Source organism: Dreissena polymorpha, chromosome 4 (genome assembly GCF_020536995.1).
Source record: "Dreissena polymorpha isolate Duluth1 chromosome 4, UMN_Dpol_1.0, whole genome shotgun sequence".
NCBI lineage: Eukaryota > Metazoa > Mollusca > Bivalvia > Myida > Dreissenidae > Dreissena > Dreissena polymorpha.
This window is the reverse complement of record NC_068358.1, coordinates 121,901,857-121,925,344: the sequence shown is the minus strand read 5'-3', so window position 1 is coordinate 121,925,344 and position 23,488 is coordinate 121,901,857. Positions and strand designations below refer to the sequence as shown.

Here is a 23,488-nt window from a genome sequence, read left to right as displayed (position 1 = left end):
GCTGTCTCTGCAAGTTTTTAAAACTAAGAAGGAGTATTTGGAGTTCTGATTTGTGAGAATTAAACCAGGGAGCATTTAGCCATAACTGATTAATAGCAGCACACGAGAATACTATGACGTTATTGTTTGCCGATAAAAACCTAATGCTTCTATTTTAACAGGACTAGACAAATATTATCACAGTTTCACTGAGAGCTTTACTGTTCAAACTCAGTGTGTTTCATTTTGAAATTACATATCTGGCTATGCTAGTTATCACCCATTTCTATTTATCTCCCATGGCTAGTTACCTCCCCTTCTAGTTTACTCCCATTTCTAATAATCTCCCATATCTAATTATCTCCCATGACTGGTTCTTTCCCGTTTTTGGTATCTCCCAGAGTTAGTTAACTCCCATTTTGGTAATCTCTCACTGTGGTTGCAGTTCCCTGGTGTCGGAGGCGGACATGGGCTCCTATGTGTGGTCAGAGAGCCCGGGAGACCTCGCCCCCAACACGGCCTGGGGCACTGCGGGCTCCCGTACTCTGCTGGAGAGTGGGGGGCTGATGATGAAGGCCAAGGCTTACACACCCGTCATACAGAGGTAGCAAACTGTTCTGTAAATGTCATGCATTATACATCGCAGTAATCAGGATAATAATTGTAGTTTGATCTCATGATTTCCTTTGTGAAATCCTTAAGTTTATCGAGTTAAAATCTCTGTTATGTGTCATTTGTCTTTGAAGTCTTTGGAGAAGATCTAAGAAAGTTCCGACAATGGGATCAAGCTTGGGTTTACTTGATCAGTTAGTGGACACTATATCCACCGTAAAAAATATAGTATATTTAATGACAGTCTCAATTTGAAATTTATGCTCAGCCTTAGCTCTTCTGTAATATAATTTACAATATACGATTTCTGGTGATTTGTTATTGCTTTTTGATTTTCAAAGGTTATTTTTTTCATTTAACTGACTCCGGTATTTGTAATGAATCTTTCTTTGTTACTTTTAACTTTAGCAATGTTTTCAAATTCATTAATTAAATTATACCTTCTTTTGAGTCTTCAAACTGTTAAAACATACAAGCATTGCAATTTTGTTTCACTGTTTTTCAGCTTCTGCAAAAGTGTTGACGAGAAGCTTAAAAGCATTGAGGTGGACTATAAGTTTTATATCTTCTCTGATGTTGATACATTGTGTGTTACTGTGGAAACCCAGCCTTTCAACAGATATGCAGACTCTGTTTCCCTTCTGAACTATGTGCAGGTGTCCTGTTTGGAGAGTGTGAACAGGTAATATTAAATAAGGTTGAACTCTCATTTAAAAGAAATCATTAACACTTGTGTACGCCAGTTTAGCAAACAAATACATTTTAAGGGTGCTTTATTGGGCTGGTGGTGTCAAAGAGAAAGGTATCTGCCAAGTTATAATAAGAAATAAAAAATAATCTGGGTTGGTATTCCAGAAACATCTTAAGTCATTTCTTAAATAATTTCACTTAAGTTCAAAATTACAATGTTTTGTATTTCTTTACTAAATAAGGAAACACATGTTTTTTTGGTATTCCTAAAATAACAATGGCATAATGATGTTATTTAAATGTATATCTTGATGCCAATCTATTGCAATATGAAATGAAACACTTAAGAAAATGTCCCAATTTAAGGATTAGAATAAAATTTAACTTTAGATGCTTCTGGAATATGACCCCAGATCATCAGGGAAACTTGCAGATAATGTTTATGGGCTCTAATCTCTGCCAAGATATCCAGCCTCAATTGTTTGCTTCACGATGAAGTCAATTTGTATTTTGGGTGTAGGTGTGATACATGTAGACACAGCATCGGATCACATTTGGGGCATGTCAGGTCAAGGTCACTGTTACTAAAAATAGAAAAAAGCATTTCTGCTTAATAACATTGTTTTTTCATGAGGTATTACTCTGCAATCTTTGGGTGCAAGTTCTTTACATTCTAAGCCAGCTTGGTATTATGGTTGGAGTCGAAGAGGTTAAGGTCAGTGACACTTACTCAAAATAGAAAAACAGTTCCTGCTCATTAACTTGAGTTTGGATGCAGGTATTACAGTTTTATGTGTATGTAGTTTGCCTGCACAACTAGCTTGAGATCACTCAATTTTAACTCAAGTTTTAAGTAAAACATTGAAAATCTGCCCTGATTCTTGTTGTCTCCACTATTTTCTGTGCCAACCTGTTTAAAAGAAAACAATTGATTAATATATCCTTCACAGATAAATATTTTGTGTGCCAAGTAGCCCTTTGTTTTATAGTAACAATACTTTTTCCTCTCATGTCTGCATTTGCATGTGTATGATTTGTGCTGTACAAACAGTCCCATATAGTTTTACAAACAACAAGGAAATTAACAAAAGTTGTATCAGTTTTCAGTGATATAAGCTTTTTCTATCCATTAAACAGTACTTTTCAATGAGCTTCTAGTATTCCTTCAATTTATTATGCACTGTGTTTATGTTTGTAGATCTATTCCAACTTGTTTGCTGTATGTTATAGTTTAACCCTTTCCCCCATAAGAAGCAAAGTGAAAATGGCTTTTGCAACCAGCCTAAAACCAGAACGGCCTGTGAGTAACTCGCAGTCTGTAAGGTTTTATGCTGTTTGCTGCTCATCAGTACCTAAGGCTTGGAAATGAAGCCTTAAAAACTTGAATTTAGTACGAAAGGTATTTAATTAAATGTAACCTTCTATGGGACTACAACTGCATCAAAATATGTATCTAAGTGGTATGGGGTTAAAACTGTACTTTATAATGCTTAACATTTGGTATTAATGCAAGTTAAGCTTAAAGTTACATGTAATCCAAATGTGCCAAGCTTTCAATAGACATACCTTACATTATGCCACATGTTGCAGCCTGATGGAGTACCTTACTCAGCTACTGGGGGAGTGCAGAACAGCCCTGGCAGCTGTCACTGAGCGTCAGAACACAGTAGGAAACAAGTAGGACACTCTGTCAATTTATGCTGCTTTTTTGGGGTAGTCAAGTTTTGCAATTAAAATAGATGTGTCATATTAACTATTGTTATTTTAATGAAACTTCAATATGTCCATCCAGTTTAGTAGTCAAAGCGCTGGACTACGAATCTTAGGATCACTCGAAGGTTCAATACCAAGTCCCGCCTCAAAACTTTGTTGGTGCTTGGTCATACAATTATTTCTACAGCCATTCTCCCCCTACAAGTAATTAAAGTAGGGCATTTGTCAGTTACTGGAATAAGAATGTGCACATAATACAGATGAATCCTTTAACCCAGAAAAAGTGTTGGCCGATTAACTGCCAACCGTGATATGACGGAAATACTGTTGCACATGGTGAAAAATCCAAAAAAACAATTCGAGCTGGTATCTATGAAAACTGGGCTTTATGAATGTGCGTAGTGTGTTGTCCCAGATTAGCGTGTTCAGTTTGCACAGGCTTATCAGGGACAACACTTTCCAAGTCCCAGATTAGCCTGCACAGTTTGCACAGGCTTATCAGGAACGACACTTTCCACCAAAATTAATTTTTGCTAAGTAGAGACTTCCTTTAACAAAACGGAGCATTCATGGAGAATGTGGTGTTACTGATAAGCCTGTGCTGACTGAACATGCTAATCCGGGTCACATTGTAAGCGCATGCATTTAGCCCAGTTCTTCTCAGAATGCTACTCATTTGTCCTTCAAGATGCATACAGGACTTGTTTTCTGTTTGTCCTCCATGCAGGCTGTTACTGACAGGCCGGCTATGTGCAGCTCTGTGTGACCTGACACCTCATCTGAGGCAGAACATGCTGGGCAGGGACCAGATAGCATCCACTGATGGTTCCAGGTACTTTCTTGACAGAAGTTGAATGTGAAACCCAAATGTCTGCTGAACATTTCCATCTATAGCTACACCAAACCTCAGACGCCTAGCATGTGTAAACATGTGTACACTGATATGGCTTTTTTTGATATTTTGTCCCATAATTTATGGAACTAAACCAGTTTATTTGCTAAGATCCTCTTGTCAATCTTTTGTTATGTGTTTGTTGTAGTTTTTTGTATTTACTTTGGTACCACAGATTTGAACAGAATACAGCTATATAACAAAGACTGGATTAAGATCTAGTTTGGTTACAAACATTCATACATTATCCTCACAGATCCTTGTTGAAGAAATCAGTGAGTGCTCGGTCACCTGGACAACAGGAAATGAACGCTGTTTGGGAAGACGTGAAGTCACGCTTCACTGAACTGCAGCAGTCTGTCTACAGGTGAGTCTACCATGGCTGTAGAATGCAATGTTCATGCTCTACTGAACTGCAACAGTCTGTGTACAGGTGAGTAAAAACCATGGCTGTAGAGAGCCATGACCATGCTTCACTTAACTGCAGCAGTATGTGTACAGGTGAGTCAAGCATGACTGTAGAGGATCATGTTCATGCTTCACTGACCTGCATCAGTCTGTGTACAGGTGAGTCAACCATGACTGTAGAGGATCATGTTCATGCTTCACTGACCTGCATCAGTCTGTGTACAGGTGAGTCAACCATGACTGTAGAGGATCATGTTCATGCTTCACTGACCTGCATCAGTCTGTGTACAGGTGAGTGAACCATGGCTGTAGAGGGCCATGTTTATGCTTCACTGAACTGCAGCAGTCTGTGTACAGGTGAGTTAACCATGGCTGTAGAGGACCATGTTTAAGCTTCACTGAACTGCAGCAGTCTGAGTACAGGTACGTTAACCATGGCTGTAAATGGCCATTTTCACACTTTACTGATCTGAAGAAGTCAGTGTACAGATGAGTCAACCATGGGTGTAGATGGCCATTTCACGCTTTACTGAACTAGTTTTCAGCACTATTTGTACAGGTAAGTCAACCATGGCTGTAGAGGGCCATGTTCAGGCTTCACTGAACTGGTCTGTATTTTGCCATATTTGAAGGTTTTAAAAACAGATTAAGGAACATCAACAACATCATTATTAGCACAGTTTGTATTAATTGAAGTTCAAGTATAAAAGATTCCTTCATAGTAGGCCGTGGCCTAGTGGATAAGGCTTCCGCCTCAAGATTGGGAGGTTGAAGGTTCGAGCCCCATGAGGAGCGTTTGTCGAAGGATGGATGTTTGTCATGGGACTTGTTCCGATATGGCTGGCTCGTGAGCTGCGAGCATTAAACATGAATGGTTACCGACTTCTATCCGCCTGGCGCCTGGCATAGTGATAGGAGTTGGGAGGTTCATGGCATACACGAAAAAGGTGTCTCATAAGCCAAATTGGTTGGCCCTTCCAATAGGGGTGACACTATAATAAAAAAGACCTTTACCTTTCATAGTATGCAAATCTTGTGATTGATCAAAGCACAACCTTAGTGTATAGTTTTTCAAAACAATTTATTATGCTACCCCAAAATTTATTTTGGGGCAGCATATAGTTGTCACTTCGTCTGTCCATGTGTGTGTCTGTCTGTCCGTCCGTGCACAATTTTTGTCCGATCTATTTCTCAGCAACTAATGACCGGAATTCAATGAAACGTTATGGGAAGCTTCACTACCAAGAGGAGATGTGCATATTATCAGCGGGTTCTGGTCGGATGATTATGGCCCTTTGAAATTTTATATAAAAAAATTATTGTCCCCCCAACTACTGTGCCATAGTGCAATATTGTGACAAAAAAAAACTTTGGAATTTTTTGGGGAGCAAATAGTTGCTAGTTTGTCCTTCCTTCCTTACTTCCCTCCTTACTTCCTTCTGTCACACTTTTGTTACAGATTCTCATAGCCCCTTCAATATTTTACCGATCTCTTACATATTTGGCATGTAGGTAAATTGCATGGCCCACTATCTTTTGATGAGGTTGAGGTCTTTTGGGTCAAGCTCAAGGTCACCGCGGCTGATAATAGATTTTCCATCACACTTTTGTTACAGTTTCTCAAAGCGCCTTCAATATTTTACCGATTTCTTACATATTTGGCATGTAGGTACCTTGCATGGACCTCTATCTTTTGATGAGATTTGAGGTCACTGGGGTCAAGGTCACCAAGGCTAAAAATAGATTTTCTGTCACACTTTTGTTACAGTTTGTCATAGCGCCTTCAATATTTTACCAATCTCTTACATATTTGGCATTTAGGTACCTTGCATGGACGTCTACCTTTTGATGAGGTTTTAGGTCACTGGGGTCAAGGTCAAGGTCACCGAGGCAAATAATAGATTTTCTCAAGGTCAAACAAGGGGAGCATCAATGGTTTTCAATAATACTTGTTCATTTGAAAATCATTTAACACATATCTTTAGATAATAAATTCTTGACAGTGTCATATTAAATCACATGGTGCATTGTGCATGGACATCCTTAAAATAGGTTTTTTTGTCATGTCTCTCAATTTTTTTACTTTTTTGGGGAATATTTTAAGTATTGAATTTTTGGATGCAATTTTTTTAGAAATGTCCGAAAACATAGCGTTATTAGGTTAGTCACTATACATATCATGGGTCCAAGCGCCATTGATTCATTTTGTTCCAATGTTTCCAGGGTGTGGATTGACCACGTGGTTGCTACGTCTCTGACTGGTTTCACTGCTGCAGTCCACTCCAACACTACAGCTGATTTAGTTCAAACATGCTCGGTGAGCAACATGAGTTTAACAGCAGTTGCTGTTTTGATGTTGTATTTTGTAGTATTTATGTTTGGATTGTTTAATGCACACTTTTGATCAACTTGTTTTAAATTCAATTTTAAATTCGTCAGTTGTATTGTTTGTACAGCATCAGTCCAAAACCTTATTGACAATTAAATCATTTACTTATTATGAGCCAAAACTAGTATATTACATCAAAGTCATATAAATATTATTCTGACACAATCTTGGTCGGCTTATAATACAGCCTTTGTCATAGATGTACCCCATAAACTTTGGAATACACACTTGCAGTGGTCTATGACCGCTCAAAACTTATGGTAAATATATCTTATTGGTTCAATAACAATAAATAATTGATATGTGCCAATCTCTGGAAAAACTGGGCTTAATGAATGTGTGCAAAGTATGGTCCCTGACTAGCCTGTGCAGTCAGAACAGGCTGAAGTATGGTCCCTAATAAGCCTGTGCAATCAGAACAGGCTGAAGTATGGTCCCTGATAAGCCTGTGCAGTCAGAACAGGCTGAAGTATGGTCCCTGATAAGCCTGTGCAGTCAGAACAGGCTGAAGTATGGTCCCTGATAAGCCTGTGCAGTCAGAACAGGCTGAAGTATGGTCCCTGATAAGCCTGTGCAGTCAGAACAGGCTGAAGTATGGTCCCTGATAAGCCTGTGCAGTCAGAACAGGTTGATCAGGACAACACTTTTGGCTTTTATGTAAATTTTGTTTAAAGAAAGTCTCTTCTTAACTAAAGTCCAGTCTTCAATGGGCGGAAAGTGTCATCCCACAGGCTAATCTAGAACAACACTTCACGCACATTAAACCCCATTTTCTACTTCACGCACATTAAACCCCATTTTCTACTTCACGCACATTAAACCCCATTTTCTACTTCACGCACATGAAACCCCATTTTCTACTTCACGCACATTAAACCCCATTCTCTTCTTCATGCACATTAAACCCCATTTTCTACTTCACGCACATTAAACCCCATTTTCTACTTCACGCACATTAAACCCCATTTTCTCAGAGCAAGGCCCAGTCAGTAGATAGTATTTATGTTTTCTATTTCACAGAAGTGGGAGGAGGTGTCAATAGAGGAGGAGACAGAGGACGGCAAGAAAGTCTCTTCAAAGATATCAGTGCCCATGCAGGTGCGGTCCAGTCTCTAGTCAAATGTGTATTGTTCTGGGAAAACTGAGTTTAAAGGGACTGTCAACCACGAAAGACGAGAAAAGAAAAGTTCTAAAATACCGTATTTTTTTACAATTATTAGTTGATATTGATTAAAATATCACGACTGGTATATTACATTACTTGAAAAAAGTTCATATTTTCAGTATATTCGGTAATAAAATTTCGCGATGTGAAATCGAAAGTACATCACGAAAATAGGTGACATAACGATATACACACTATAAATAACGCAAGTAGATTGCTAATTTTGTTTATAAAATATATACAAATCACTATGCATGCACAATTTGCATTCCTGGGTTTACCATGTGACGATGATGATCAATCTACTTGCATAATTTATAGTTAATTGGTACATTGTAGTTACCTGGTAGACATACCCAGTAAATTTATTACCGAATATACTGAAAATATGAAAAATTAACAACTTGTTTTCAAGTAATGTAATGTAGTCGTGATATTTTAATCAATATAAACTAATAATGGTAAAAAAATACTGTATTTTAGAACTTTTCTTTTTTCGTCATTCGTGGTTATAAGTTCTTGTATCATGTTTTAATAGCGCTTGTTACACTTTTATTTTCAGAATGTTGATACATTCAACAAAATATATATTGCTCAATTGTTTTTGTTTTTTTGTGTACTAAATAAATAAAAAATTGCTTAATTTGTAAGAATTTCAAGGTGAAAAGGTATGATCATATTAGTAATACATGCATTTGTTCATACCAACATATTGTTTCGATATTGATGCCTCATGTCATGCCTGTATGTTGATATGATTTTGTCCAATAACAGGCCTCCTGGTATGTGATGTCATTGCTATATGGGCTGTGTCGTGACCTTAACAACATGGGAGGACATGCCCTGGCAAGGTGAGGCAGTTGTATTTTGTTCTGGTTTTGTTTTCTCATGGTTTCTAGCCTTTCTTTCGTTAGTGTTTAGTTTAATCTGTTAAGGGGAAAACTGTTAAAAGCTGTGTAAAAAGCAGATGAAACTTTTCCTTACAGTCCCTTTACACTGATTATAAAGTATTTCATTTAAAAAAGGCATCATTTCTTAAGAAAGAAAATAATGTTTATTTCACTGACTACTATTTTGAATACAATGTTTGTATTAAGAAAAGAGTGAATAGGTAAACTTACTGCCAGACAAACAGGAGATCAGCACTTTTTTGTATTCATGATAATATTACCATGGTTACCCACAAAACTTTTCTATATTCATTATAATATTAATATGCTTACCCACAAATGCTATAATTTCACCTGATCGCACAGTTGTGTCCGCTATGTATTCCTGACATTTTGGGGCTTATATTCAGGGGTGTGCTGGAGTACCTCGTGTACAGCGTGTCAGACGGCATGGTGTCAGTCTATGCATGCCTGGTGAACCAGTCTAGCTCCAGTAAGGAACCAGTCCTCACACAACAGAGGGCTCTGCAACTTCTATTTGATGTGAAATTTCTTCGACTTATCATTCCTCGTAAAGACGATGCAGCGGTGAGCTCACAAACTAATGAGTATTTTTGTATTCTGTCTTTATAAGTAAATGTTTTTAAGCCTTAATTTACAAAATCTAATGTATTGATGCATACATGAAATAATTTAGAGAAATACGTTGTAAAATACAAATTGACACTCCTCATTAGACAAAATGGCCGCAATATATCAGTGTTGTTAATCACAGTATGTAACAAATATATTTATATGGAATAATGGCAAAACACAACACTTGATTGAACCAATATTCCTCAAATGGATCCTGTGGATACTAGGTGCTACTTCAATTTGAGTTGCGTTCTGAGAAAACTGGGCATAATGCATGTGTGTAAAGTGTCGTCCCAGATTAGCCTGTGCAGTCTGCACAGGCTGATCAGTGACGACACTTTCTGCTTAAATTGGATTTTTGCTAAGAAGAGACTTCATTTAAACGAAAAATGTCATAAAAGCGGAAAGTGTCATCCCTGATTAGCCGGTGCGGACTGCACAGGCTTATCTGGTACAACACTTTACGCACATGCATTATGCCAAGTTTTCTCAGAATGTGACTCATATAAACATATCATCTGTGATACTTGCAGGAGAGCCGTGTGTATCAGGAGAGACTGGACGGAATAGTGGGGTCCCTAGAGGAGCATGTGGACCCCTTTGACCTGGATGTGTTCAGCCCCTACATGCAGGCCAACCTGAACAAGATGCTGCACAGGACATCGGTACGGGACATGCTTGCATAACTGACCTCCTTATATGACTTATTCTGAAATGGTGTTAACAAACACGTCTAGTTCCTTCCATTGAGTCAAAAACTATCAAGTTGTTAGATTGTGCACGTTTTGTCAACTTAATGATAATTAATATTTGGAATCAGTTTGGAAAAGCTTAGATTAAATTAAAAAAGAGATTTCTTAAATGTTTAAAGATAAATTCAGATCTGGCTTTTCTTTAGGAATGCAAGTTCAAGTTGGCTTACAATAAGGTAATTGTATCTTAAGGGAAGAGATAAATTGGCTTTTGTTGATGGCAGGTGTTGCTGGGAGGGCTTACCAGTCTAGACAGGATGGGCCTGTACTCAGTGACCTCTCGACCCCCGGCCGGTACCCAACAGGAGCAACACAACGTCATGCTGCTTTCAACCTGTCAGAGCAGGTTCCCCCTTTTACCACTCTCCACGCAGCAGACGAGATTTAGTGCGACGCAACCAGTGGTCCCACAGACTTTGTATTGGGTAAGAGCTTCATGGAAAAGTGTCCACTCTTTTGTCATTCACCCAATGAAAAGGGAAGGTCACTCACACAAGTATTAATATAAAAGAATGGTTTTCTCTCTATGACTTGAGATTTTATTGAACTATTATGAAGGAATTTGTATTTTTTATGTCCCCCACCACTATAGTGGGGGACATATTGTTTTTACCCTGTCTGTTGGTCTGTCTGTTGGTTTGTGCCAACTTTAACATTTGCCATAACTTTTGCTATATTGAAGATAGCAACTTCATATTGGGCATGCATGTGTATCTCATGGAGCTGCACATTTTGAGTGGTAAAAGGTCAAGGTCAAGGTCATCCTTCAAGGTCAAATGTCAAAAAAACTAAATCAAAGCGGCGCAGAAGGGGACATAGTGTTTCTGACAAACACATTTCTTGTTTCATTCTTTATTTCAAGGCCACACTTAAGATTGAATATAAAATGGAAAGGGTCAAGATCAAAATTACAGTCACTGCTATATTGTTTGAAAAACGCATTTCATGTTTACAAATTTGTAGAATTTCGCAGTTCTTATGGTAAGTTCTTTCTTGTTTATTGAGACTTGCTCAATTGATTTCATGTTATGGCAAATTAGAAAAATACTAAATAATTTGATAGTAAAAATCACATAATTTAAATGTCTTGTATCCATACAGTTCATAGTTTAAAAATTAAAAACAAACTCAGGTATATTTGTTGTATTATATTTGTTATTGAATATCACGGATATTCACAATGAAAGTCAAGCACTTTTCTGGTACAGCTCTTGTTTTAAACAACTTGTTCATTTTTTTGCCATGAGTTTGTTCCATTTTCATATATCCCTTGAGCACCCCTGTCAGATACTCAGGTGTCTGGGTAATATCACTGAGATATAGGTGAAATGTGGAAATAAAGATGCACTGTGACAGCAGAAAGACACAAAACTGCAGAAAACACTTGTCATGCCCATGTTTATCAGTGACACTTTCAAGCAGACATATCTGTTGACAAGCTCTCTTAGATATTGAGCTCATACTTGTCTTTGCCAGACTCATTAAGTCCTTTTCATTTTATTCTACTAAAAATTCTGCTGAGTGGAGGATCCGAGAGTTATCAAATGAACAAGTCTTAACGAAGGTCTTTCGGAAATTGTGATTTCTGGCCTATGTGCTTGCAGAGAGGGGACATAGGAGGATTTTTAGCTCATCTATTTTTTGAAAAAAAAAGAGCTATTGTCATCACCTTGGCGTCTGCGTCGGCGTCTGTTTAAGTTTTGTGTTTAGGTCCACTTTTCTCATAAAGTATCAAAGCTATTGCATTCAAACTTGGTACACTTTCTTACTTTCATGAGGGGACTGGGCAGGCAAAGTTAGATAGCTCTGGTGTGCATTTTGACAGAATTATGTGCCTTTTTTATACTTAAAATTTGAAAATTTGGTTAAGTTTTGTGTTTAGGTCCACTTAATTCCTAAAGCTATTGCTTTCATACTTGCAACACTTACTAACTATCATAAGGGGACTGTGCAGGCAAAGTTATGTAACTCTGACTGGCATTTTGACAGAATTATTGCCCCTTTATACTTAGAAAATTGAAAATTTCGTTAAGTTTTGTGTTTTGGTCCACTTTACTCCTAAAGTACCATAGCTATTGCTTTCAGACTTGGAACACTCGCAAACTATCATAAAGGGACTGTACAGGACAATTTGCATAACTCTGGTTGTCATTTGACTGAATTATGGCCCAGTAACTTTGAATATATCGTTAAAATTTGTGTTTACATCCACTTTACTTCTAAAGTATCAAGGCTATTGCTTTCAAACTTCAAATACTTTCATACTATCATGAGGGTACTGTACCTGGCAAGTTGAATTTTACCTTGACCTTTTAATGACCTTGACTCTCAAGGTCAAATAATTAAAAATTGCTATAATTGCCATGACTTTGTATTTATGATCAGATTTGATTGATACTTTGACAAAACAACTCTTACCTGACATACTACAATAGACTCCACCCAAACCATCCCCCATGCCACCCCCCATAATCCCCCCCCCCCCCCCAAAAAAGTAATAATTTTTATTTTTCATTTTTATTTCTTATTTTTGGAAGATAATGTAATAAATGACCACACCACCACACTATACACCCCTCTCCACCCCACTTCTCCATCTTATTTGATTGAAGTATTGAAATAGGTCCCTTCACCTTTAAAAAGAAAAATAGATGAGCGGTCTGCACCCACAAGGCGGTGCTCTTGTTAACTCAGGATTTCGTAGGAGAAGTAGGGTTACCAATGAAGACTTAAAGTAGGCCTCTAATAAACCATGGTTTAATTCTTTCAGTGCTGGAACCGAATTTTGAAGGCCTTTGCAAACAGTTTGGATCCAGATGAGACGCCACAGAGCGTGGCGTCTCATCAGGATCCAAACTGTTTGCTATTCTGATAGTATTCTTTGGAAAAAAAATCAAAGAAAATGCTAATTTAAAAAATTTAGCAGACATTTTTAGCAGACGACAAATTTCCCAGCATGCAAAGGGTTAAGTCCCATATTATATGCCTGTGTGCTTACAGGGAGGGGACACGGGAGGTGCGAGTCTCAAGGAGACAGCCGCTGCTGTGCTGCCTCAGTCTGGATCACAGAAGATGGGAACCAGCTCCTCATTCTACGACAAGATAGGAACCGGCCTGGGCAGCATGACCGATATTTCTAACTGGTTCTCTACCATTGGATCAAAGTGATGAGGGACACGCACTAAAAACAAAAATTGACTGCGAATCATGATAAAAAATTGGAATATTTAAAGTGTTTGTGGATTTTGTGATACAGTACCAGATAGTTGTGACTTCGGAATTCAGATGGCTTTACAACTGCTAGCACAGTTTGGGTATTACTTTAGAGAAACAATTATTGTTTATGTATTATTATTATTCTCTATTATTTTTTACTGTAATTACTGCCTTGGAGTGTAATTTATTTAAAAGACATGTTATATTTTAATATTGATTTATTTATGTTTGTATAATGTGGTTTTATTTAACATGATTAAATTAAAGATCCATAAACACTGCCCAATACTATTATGCTATATGAAAATTTCCAGCAAAAGTGTGATACGAATGTTAATTAGAATAGGAAAACCCTAAAACAAGTAACATTGGTGTAAAAATGTTAAAATACAAACATCCTGCAACTTTGTAGCATCTAAAAATCATTTCACGATGTCATCTTGTTTCGTTTTACAGATGATCTTTAGTCAGGATCAGATTATTGCGTTTTGCTTTTATTTACATAATTCGGAGCTCACTAGCAGGCTTGTGCTTTCTATTAGATCAATGACTTTTTTAATAGATTACTGGCAAATTCAAAATCATTGGAAAACCCGATCCTTTCCTTGACACAGTTCAATTCACTTATGTATTGCCCCACATACACTTTCATTTTTGCACGCTCCCTTTTTTATGCTCCCCATATATATATATATATATATATATATATATATATATATATATATATATATATATATATATATATATATATATATGGGTAGCATATAGTTGCCAGTTTGTCCTTCCGCACTTCCGTACTGTCAAACTTTTGTTAGTTTCTCATAGCACCTTCAATACTTTACCGATCTCTTTCATATTTGGCATGTAGATACCTTGCATGGACCTCTACCTTTTGATGACGTTTGAGGTCACTGTGGTCAAGGTCACCAAGGCTTATAGATTTTTCCGTCACACTTTTGTTACAGTTTCTCATACCACCTTCAATACTTTCATATTTGGCCATGTAGATACCTTGCATGGACCTCCACCTTTGATGACGTTTGAGGTCTCTGGGGTCAAGGTCAAGGTCACCAAAGCTAATAAAAGATTTTTCCGTCACATTTTTGTTACAGTTTCTCATAGCACCTTCAATACTTGACCGATCTCTTTCATATTTGGCATGTAGGTACCTTGCATGGACCTCTACCTTTTGATGACGTTTGAGGTCACTGGGGTCAAGGTCACCAAGGCTTATAGATTTTTCCGTCACACTTTTGTTACAGTTTCTCATACCACCTTCAATACTTTCATATTTGGCATGTAGATACCTTGCATGGACCTCCACCTTTTGATGACGTTTGAGGTCTCTGGGGTCAAGGTCAAGGTCACCAAAGCTAATAAAAGATTTTTCCGTCACATTTTTGTTACAGTTTCTCATAGCACCTTCAATACTTGACCGATCTCTTTCATATTTGGCATGTAGGTACCTTGCATGGACCTCTACCTTTTGATGACGTTTAAGGTCAAGGTCACTGAGGCTAATATTAGATTTTCTCAAGGTCTCATTTTTTTCCGCACAATTAACCCATATATCGACAAAGCATCATTGGGGAGCATCCATCAGTTTTACTGATATTCTTGTTTTCTTTCTTTTTTCTTGCTGAATCGCTAAGAGCAGGACGTCCTCGCTTGAGCTCTGTGAATTAATAACATAATGGTCATTCATGTGAACTTTGTCATGCGTCTGACGCTGCCCCAATCTAATATTGCATTCCCTTGTAAATTTTGGAGATGGTCGCGAGAAATTCAAATGGATTATAGCATTGAAATTTTGGCTGTAAGGAACACTAATTTTTTATGGGTTAACTTTTTTCACTAAGTATTGATTGATTTTGAGTGTTTATAGATCTTTAAATGCATGAGGGTTATTTATTTGATTAAAGTACACATCATTTCTTGTTTTTGTCCTTTAGTTATGCCGGCGACACATATTTGTTTATGGTACTTAATAGTTCCAAATAGTCAAAACTATTGTATGCAGATGATTATTATTATTATTATTTGATATACTTTTTGACTGTTCATTGAGTGGGTAATTTATTTCGGGCTGTCAACACTTACAGTTGAATAATTCAATATATAAGGTATTTTTTATTTGTTAACTTTCAACATATAGTAAGATAAAATAAACCTGAATACTTGTTAATTTAAGCCTTGAAAATGCTACTAATACTGCTACTACAAATTTAGGTGATGTTCTGGAGCTCCATCAAACACATTAAACAGAACTTTGATAGCACAGTCTTGTGTTTGTTTGATTTCATCACCAGTCCCCACACATGTAATGTTGCCAGGCTGGGAATTGAACCCATGACCTTTTGATTTGTAGTCCAGTGCTCTAGCAACTAAGTTAGCCGCCCAGGTTAATAATTCAATTGTGTCGTGTTCTGAGAAAACTGGGAATAATGCATATGCGTTAAATGTCGTCCCAGATTAGCCTGTGCAATCTGCACCGGCTTATCAGGGAAGACACTCCGCTTTTATGACATTTTTCGTTTAAATGAATTCTCTTTTTAGCAAAAATCCAATTTAGGAGGAAAGTGTCGTCCCTGATTAGCCTGTGCGGACAGCACAGGCTAATCTTGGAGAACACTTTACGCACATGCATTATGCCCAGTTTTATCAGAACACGACTCAATTATTCAATTATTTAGCCAGTCCTCAGATCTTGACCTGTAAGAAGTGCACTGAATTATAAACATTCTCTGCACAAAATATTTATCACAATATTCTACTTCACTGCATTTTCAAATATTCTGAATGGTTAAGAGATATTAATATTTAACAACAAACAAGGACAAGGAGGTGTTTTGATACTTTGTTTATTTTAACTATTTTTGTAGCCATTTTCTACATGTTTAAAGTAACAATCACGCTCAAAAATATCGAATATTTCGTTAAATAAAGCTAACCCATAAAAAAATCAATGTTCCTTTTAGCAAAATGCAAAATTTCAACATTAGATGTTGTCTGGTAGAATTGATTTAACGAGATACAAAATGCTCGTTTTTATTTTTTTGTGGCCACAAATAATTCCATTTATATCTCCCGTGAAATATCCGAACATTTACGGGCGAACACGAGATTGGATACGGTAAGCGTCGGAAGCAGGACGTAGCTCTTATGAATAATCATTCTGTGAATTCAAAATGAATTCTGGGCAACTGGAACTTAGCGAATGCGAAAATGGCTTGTATAAATTATGCAAATGAACGCAACCCGAATGAATCAGATCCTGACTCGAAAAAGAAAGTAGATTACATCGTGGAACGATATTTAGATGCTTAAAACTTGCCTAATGCTTGTAATATAACGTTTTAACATCAATGTTACTTGTTTTTAGGGTCTTCCTATTGCAATTAACCATCGTATGGTACTACTTGTTGTCGAATGTTTATATATAGCATAATACAGTAGCCGTATGTATTGGTGAGCGTGATAGTGACTTTAAAGCATTCAAAAACAAAACATGAGCCAGTAATGACTAAAATGCCTTGCATTCAATACATCAACACAATCATAATTTATGTACAACATGTATGAATTGCATAAATTTAACATCCAAACTTATGCATATAGAAAATAATTGTCATTATTGTAGTCTTGCACAACATAAATGGGTTGGTTTTGATGCTTTCAAATGATAAATAGAGAATCTACTATTTGAGCTGCGTCTTGCAAAACTAGGGCTTAAGTCACATGTTGCAAGCGTAGCTCCAGAGAGGCATGCCCATCCAGTCAGTTTAATGAGCAGCTACTGTTTCTTCTAATGAGTTCATGAATCTTAACATTACTTAACAATCGACAGGCTGGTCTGGAACTTTGCTCAATGCATTAGACTTAAGACCCATTTTTGCATGATGCAGCTTATTTAACGTACACTATATACATAATGAATGTTATTTGCCCTATTGTTATATCATCATCTGCGAAGAAAACTACAGCCACTTATTTAAAAGTTATTGCTGAACAGCTGAACATATCATTTTGAAAAGACGGAGAATGATCATCAATATATTATTCAGAATATAACTTAAATGTAAATTCTTTGTGAACAAAGTTGTTGTCTTGATGGTGTGTTCAGGCCTACTAATTGTTTATTGATCTCCCAGGAAGATCTGAACAAGCTACAATATATATTGGGGTACCTTGTAATGAAAAAAAAAACCCTACTCTTTGAAATAAAGTTCAGTCACCACTGCATGTGTTCTAAGATGTACATGTGTTATGCATATCAAACATGGCAGTAATTGAAACTTTACCCATCATAAAACATACAGGGGTCTAAGCAAATAAGTGTCTGTGACATAAACGAATGAAGTCCTTGTAAATTAAAAAAAATCAACAGAAAAACAAACCTTAACAATTAGTTAAGGATCTTAATACATCCACAAATATTGGCAAACATATACAAAATACAATACTGCTTTTAGGACAACAGTCAAGTTAATATGATTACACAGATAACAGAAACAAGAAATTAAAAGCATACACCAAACCTAAAACATTTTAGTTTAAACAAAATCAATTTCCAATTTAATGAAAAAAGTACAAAGTAAGTCAGTTGAATCCTATCAAAGGCCATTTCAGTTAAACATTTGACAGACTGGGACCCATCTTTTTATAAATTGTACCACAAATTTAAGTTGCTACTCATGTTTGTGTATTTTTTGCTATGCACCAATCACTGATTTGTAAATTTCCGCAATTCTATTAATGTTCTTTCCCTGTTAAGTATCAAATTGATACGAGTCTTTGTTCTGAGCTTCAATATTTAGCTTAACTTTATTAACTTAAATATTTAGAAAGATTTTTGATAAAACAGGGCCTGAAACAAATCTACGATTGTTGGAAAATAAAACCAGTTTACATTTTCTTTAATCATTGATTAAAATGTTGGACAAGTTCCACATGTTTGAACTGATTGAAAGTGCATGGACATAATATGTTTGGTCACATTTAGTTTCAATGATATTGTGTGGTAAATTGAAAAGAGGAAAACCCTTTCTCACCTTGTCTTCAGCAGAGTCAATGGTATTAAACCCTTTCCTACTTAGAAGCGATTTAAAAAATGGCTATGTGCAAACAGCATAAAACCAGAACAGCCTGGGAGTCACTCGCAGTCTGTTCAGGTGTTATGCTGTTTGCTGCTCATCAGTATCTAAGGGTTGGAAATAAAGCCTTAAAAACTAGTAAGAAAGGTCTTAAATTAAATATAACTTTCTTATGGACTACAAATGTGTGAATTTATGAATCTAAATGGTAAAGGGTTAAGAGGAGTGGGGGGGGGGGGAGTTGTTCATACAGCTGAACAAACACTGAGAATTCATGAACCTGCAGCCAATGGCAGTTTTGTCTTAAGTTGAACCTGCCACCAATGGCAGTTTTGTCTTAAGATGAACCTGCAGCCAATGGCAGTTTTGTCTTAAGATGAACCTGCAGCCAATGGCAGTTTTGTCTTATTATGAACCTGCAGCCAATGGCAGTTTTGTCTTAAGATGAACCTGCAGCCAATTCCAGTTTTGTCTTAATATGAACCTGCAGCCAATGGCAGTTTTGTTTTAAAATGAACCTAAAGCCAATGGAAGTTTTGTCTTAAGATGGAAATTATAGTAAGAACGTCAAATGTTAACTTATACTTTTTATTAGTCTCCTATATATGACATTTAGATATTTCCCAATAACAAATTATTATTTAGGTAATGACTGTACACCTTTGTTCTTGAACATGGTATGTAGAGAGCTCTTGTCATTAAACCCTTTACCACTTAGATATGCATTTTGACACATTTGTAGTCCCTTAGAAAGTAAATTCAATTAAAGACCTTCTTTACTAGATTTAAGTTTTAAAGGCTTTCTTTCCATCCCTTAGTTACTGATGAGTAGCAAACAGCATAAAACCTGAACAGACTGTGAGTTACTTGCAGGCTGTTCTGGTTTTATGCTGTTTGCACATAGCCATTTTCAATTGCTTCTGAGTGGAAAAGGGTTAATTTTAGTTGTATTATACATTATAATTACAATAGTTGCTGAAAACCATAAGTGTCTCAATAAATAGAAACACTTAAAAAATCTAGCATCTATAAATGAACAGTTATGTCATCAAATACAATTATCTAACCATCTTTCATACTTATAATTATCGCATGCCCTAAAATGTCATACAAAGTACATAAGAATAAGCATATTATATGTACACAAAAGCCAATCAACTGACCATACACTCTTACTTGATTATCTGACAGTCAATCTGATAGCCAAGGAATATATTATGAGCCCCTTCATGCAAAAGTTGTCCTTACACCATAAACAGCAAGCGTCACTCACGTCCAGCCTGTGCATTTGCACAGCTTGGTCAGGAATTACTCGATATGTTTTTGAGACTAGGGATCCTTGTGTGACATAGCTTACAGAGAATTTCAGGCCACACTGCACTTATATGCAAGCTGGTCTGGAGCTATGCTTGCTGCATAGGACATAAACACATTTTTGCATAACGTCGCTCATATAATCTATAACCGACAAACATTCACATTCCTGGGTAAAAACCCACTCTTACAGACACCTGTTCACAGATTAACAATCAACAAATATATTTTTGAACACATTTTGACAGATACTAAAAATAAATAATAGTGTTGGGGAATTGACAGAGTATGAGGTTACAGACTTTAATTCAAATACACTGTAATTACAATTTTGATAATTTGCACTTGTCAGTTGGAAATGAGGATATTGTCAAACTGTTGTAAATCAAAATAGAAAAAATTGGAATGTCTGTTTCTAGTAAAATTGCTGACATCATGTTGATGGCTAACAAAAGTTTATACAACTCTTCAGATTACTACATACCAGAATGGCTGAGTGGTGAAGTGGTTTGCTATTTGATCCAATGAATGCAGGTTAAAATCCTGCTGGATGTAATTTTCCCTTTTATTTCTTATGAGATGCAATGTATTTATTATGTCCTAATTTTTTGGTTCAAATCCTATCTATATATATAATCACTAAATGACAGCATTCATATGATAAAATCTGTGAACAAGTCTCTATAAGAACCAATCGTAAAAATAAATATTGGTTGATGCCTTAATTGGCACACTGATTGATTGATATTGACACAAACGATGAATTAGGCAACTGGTGAAGCACCGAATCAATAGGTATTTTGTGTATGTCCCAATCTGTTATTATTTTCTCCAGTCCTTGACTGTTGAAAATGTAAGCCAAGTACAACTCAGTTTCCCATACTGACAAATCAGGAGATCATTTACATAAGCTCTTGTGAGTTATTACTAAAAATCGCTTGTGAATCTCACAACATAAAATGTTGTGTGTGAGGAAATCAATGCAACTGCTTTAAGAATCTTAACTAACATTTGATGGTTTATTGAAACAGTTTCATTACTGTAGGAATGTTCCACTTCTGATTTGTTTCTTAATGAATTTCTTTAGACAACTGCAATGAACACGTTCATGTCTCATGTATGCCTATTATTAAAATTTAACATAATATTGATTAAAAAACGAAACACCAATAATACAAGTTGTGTGATAGTAAGTGTATGTTCAAGTGTTCTGTTTCAATTTGAGGTCGCTGTGGCGTAGCAGATATAGTGTCCGCCTTGTGATCGGGAGGTCACGGGTTTGAACCCCACTGAAAGTGTTCCTGTGATCTCCCCCAAATACACCAAGTACTGGTTCTACTCCTAGGAAACAGACTCTAGAGCGTTCTATAAGCCTAAGGCTTTTGATGCTATCAAGCTTAAGAAAATAGGTTAAAACAAAATTTGAATTTGTTTAACAACACATTTCTATGTTAAAATATCGACTTGGCTTTCAATTTCACCTGAATACTGGTCAACAATGGAGTGTTATATTGTTGAGAATTTTCATCACTATTTTTTTAAACCACATAATGAATTAAAAGATGGATAATATTCTGTCATTTTCTTTCAAGACAACTGTCTTATTGACAACAAAAAACCATCAATAACTAATGATAATTTCACAATGAATTTAAATGCTGTAGTCAACATTAAACATATTGACACTTATTCTAAGATGGCCATCCAGGCGTTTATGTTGTATGCACTGCCAAAAGACATGTTAACACACAAAAGACTCTAAAGTTCTTTGTGAATGAAAATTCCACAGCTATTCACAAACTTTTATTTTTTACCAACACTGAAAGACTTTCATGCCAAAACACATCACCATAAAATGTTTGCAACATTGAATTTTGTGCCATTTATTACAGATAACTACAAGAGGTCCCTATCAAAAATCAGTCTCTTTTCGTAAGGCTGGAATTCATAATTCAAAACATTGCAATATGCGTCTAAAGTCTTCAACAATGTTGGAACAATTTTTTGAGTTATATAAACAGCACAAAAACATAACAAGAGGGACAAAGGCTCTATGTTGGTCACAGGTGAACAAAGGGAAATAAACTATTCTAAGCAGATTTTAGGATATCTGAATAAAAAATGTGGTTTGTAACCTTGCCTTTTAACCTAAACCATTTTTGAACTTTGAATATTATTTAGAAAACTGCCCAAGTGACCATGATTTTCAACAGACCAGAACCATTATTCAAATTCAGGCGAGAGAGATATCATTAGATCATAATCTTCTGATCAAGTTTCATGACAATAAGAACTAATAATATGACTACTAAAGTGTTCTTTCTTCTGAAATAGTGACCAAGTTTTTGATCCCAAGTGACCCAGTTTTAAATTCAGCCAAGATATCATTGGGACACATGTTTTGATCAAGTTTCACGAAGATAAGCCGTTACTGTGTTCATGAGGTCAATATTAACCCTCAATGAGGCATGCTGGAGAAGGGACAAAAGCGTATCGGAAAAAACACCATGAGAACATTGTGCTCAGAAACAGATGGAATTTCTTGATGAGGTAAATCCACATTTCTTATCATCATAAAGAGCAAAACTACTAGACTGGGTCACAGTAAATAAATGCAACCACTAGTCTGCTCCATGCATAAACTGAACCAGTCCATGGGAAATTGTCAATTTCATGTGGACCCATATATTAACAACATCACGTTTACTGTGTACTTTCTTTATCTTTCGATTGATTACATTGCATAAGGACAAAAAATCACTGTTCAGATCATTTTGCATATACTTTTGCTATGTTTTAAATATTAAAAAAAAAAAAAAGCATTCTAAATGACTTCTGTCAAATTTGTAATTGAGCCCACAAAATAACCTCCATGAATAAATGAATTTATTCAAACCCAAACCTATCTTCCTGCATCGTTCGGTCCACATCCCACAACACCTACAGTGATATACATTCAAATCCATGTATGAAGACATCCCGAACATTAAATATAAGTTACCCATTGACATCTTTCTACAAAGGATGTTCATGTTTGCACTACTAAGGACTATTTTCCTTCTCAATATACTCCAAGTTGTTGTTTACTCTCCCCGTGTTGTAAATTATGTAGTGTACATGAATGGCAACAGTCAGTGTAGAAGTACGCATACTGGCACAACCGCGCTGGTACAACTCTGGCACAGTCTTGCTTTCCAGTGTCCTTACAGTTTGGATCTGTAAGATTAACACAGCTTAGAATTAAAATCATAATGAGCAGCAAAGAATTAAAATCAGAATGAGCAGCAAAGAATTTAAATCAGTATGAGCAGTGTAGAATAAATATCAGTATGAGCAGTGTAGAATTAAAATCAGTATAAGCCGCTTAGAATTAAAATCAGTGTGAGCAGCTTAGAATTAAAATCAGTATGAGCTGCTTAGAATTAAAATCAGTATGAGCAGCTTAGAATTAAAATCAGTGTGAGCAGCGTAGAATTAAAATCAGTATGAGCAGCTTAGAATTAAAATCAGTGTGAGCAGTGTAGAATTAAAATCAGAATGAGCAGCAAAGAATAAAAATCAGTATGAGCAGCTTAGAATTAAAATCAGTATGAGCAGCGTAGAATTAAAATCAGTATGAGCTGCTTAGAATTAAAATCTGTATGAGCCGTTCAGAATAAAAAATCATTATGAGCAGCTTAAAATCCGTATGAGCAGTGTAGAATTTAAATCAGTGTGAGCAGCGTAGAATTAAAATCAG

At 36.2% G+C, this 23,488-nt stretch overlaps 3 protein-coding genes across 6 annotated transcripts in view; 2 read left to right on the top strand and 1 right to left on the bottom strand.

Annotated features, from left to right (window-relative positions):
* Positions 1 to 15,622, top strand: part of LOC127880046 (conserved oligomeric Golgi complex subunit 1-like) — a 37,682-nt gene extending 22,060 nt beyond the window's left edge. For 2 of the 3 annotated variants that reach the window (XM_052427271.1, XM_052427273.1), the window contains exons 17-29: positions 425 to 583; positions 1,097 to 1,273; positions 2,872 to 2,958; positions 3,722 to 3,826; positions 4,143 to 4,253; positions 6,518 to 6,611; positions 7,704 to 7,781; positions 8,623 to 8,699; positions 9,149 to 9,326; positions 9,908 to 10,039; positions 10,351 to 10,551; positions 13,127 to 14,249; positions 14,388 to 15,622. In XM_052427271.1, coding sequence (XP_052283231.1) covers positions 425 to 583; positions 1,097 to 1,273; positions 2,872 to 2,958; positions 3,722 to 3,826; positions 4,143 to 4,253; positions 6,518 to 6,611; positions 7,704 to 7,781; positions 8,623 to 8,699; positions 9,149 to 9,326; positions 9,908 to 10,039; positions 10,351 to 10,551; positions 13,127 to 13,294 — 1,567 coding nt within the window. In that variant the 3' untranslated portion in view covers positions 13,295 to 14,249; positions 14,388 to 15,622. The remainder of the gene's footprint in view (positions 1 to 424; positions 584 to 1,096; positions 1,274 to 2,871; positions 2,959 to 3,721; positions 3,827 to 4,142; positions 4,254 to 6,517; positions 6,612 to 7,703; positions 7,782 to 8,622; positions 8,700 to 9,148; positions 9,327 to 9,907; positions 10,040 to 10,350; positions 10,552 to 13,126; positions 14,250 to 14,387) is intronic. The other variant, XM_052427272.1, reaches the window with a different exon arrangement.
* The window catches only part of LOC127880050 (SHC-transforming protein 1-like), a 153,198-nt gene that overhangs the window by 116,832 nt on the left and 12,878 nt on the right, over positions 1 to 23,488 (top strand). The gene's annotated exons all lie outside the window — the stretch shown is intronic.
* The window catches only part of LOC127880047 (uncharacterized), a 249,805-nt gene continuing 242,504 nt past the window's right edge, over positions 16,188 to 23,488 (bottom strand). For both annotated transcript variants that reach the window (XM_052427275.1, XM_052427274.1), the window contains exon 16: positions 16,188 to 22,965. In XM_052427275.1, coding sequence (XP_052283235.1) covers positions 22,811 to 22,965 — 155 coding nt within the window. In that variant the 3' untranslated portion in view covers positions 16,188 to 22,810. The remainder of the gene's footprint in view (positions 22,966 to 23,488) is intronic.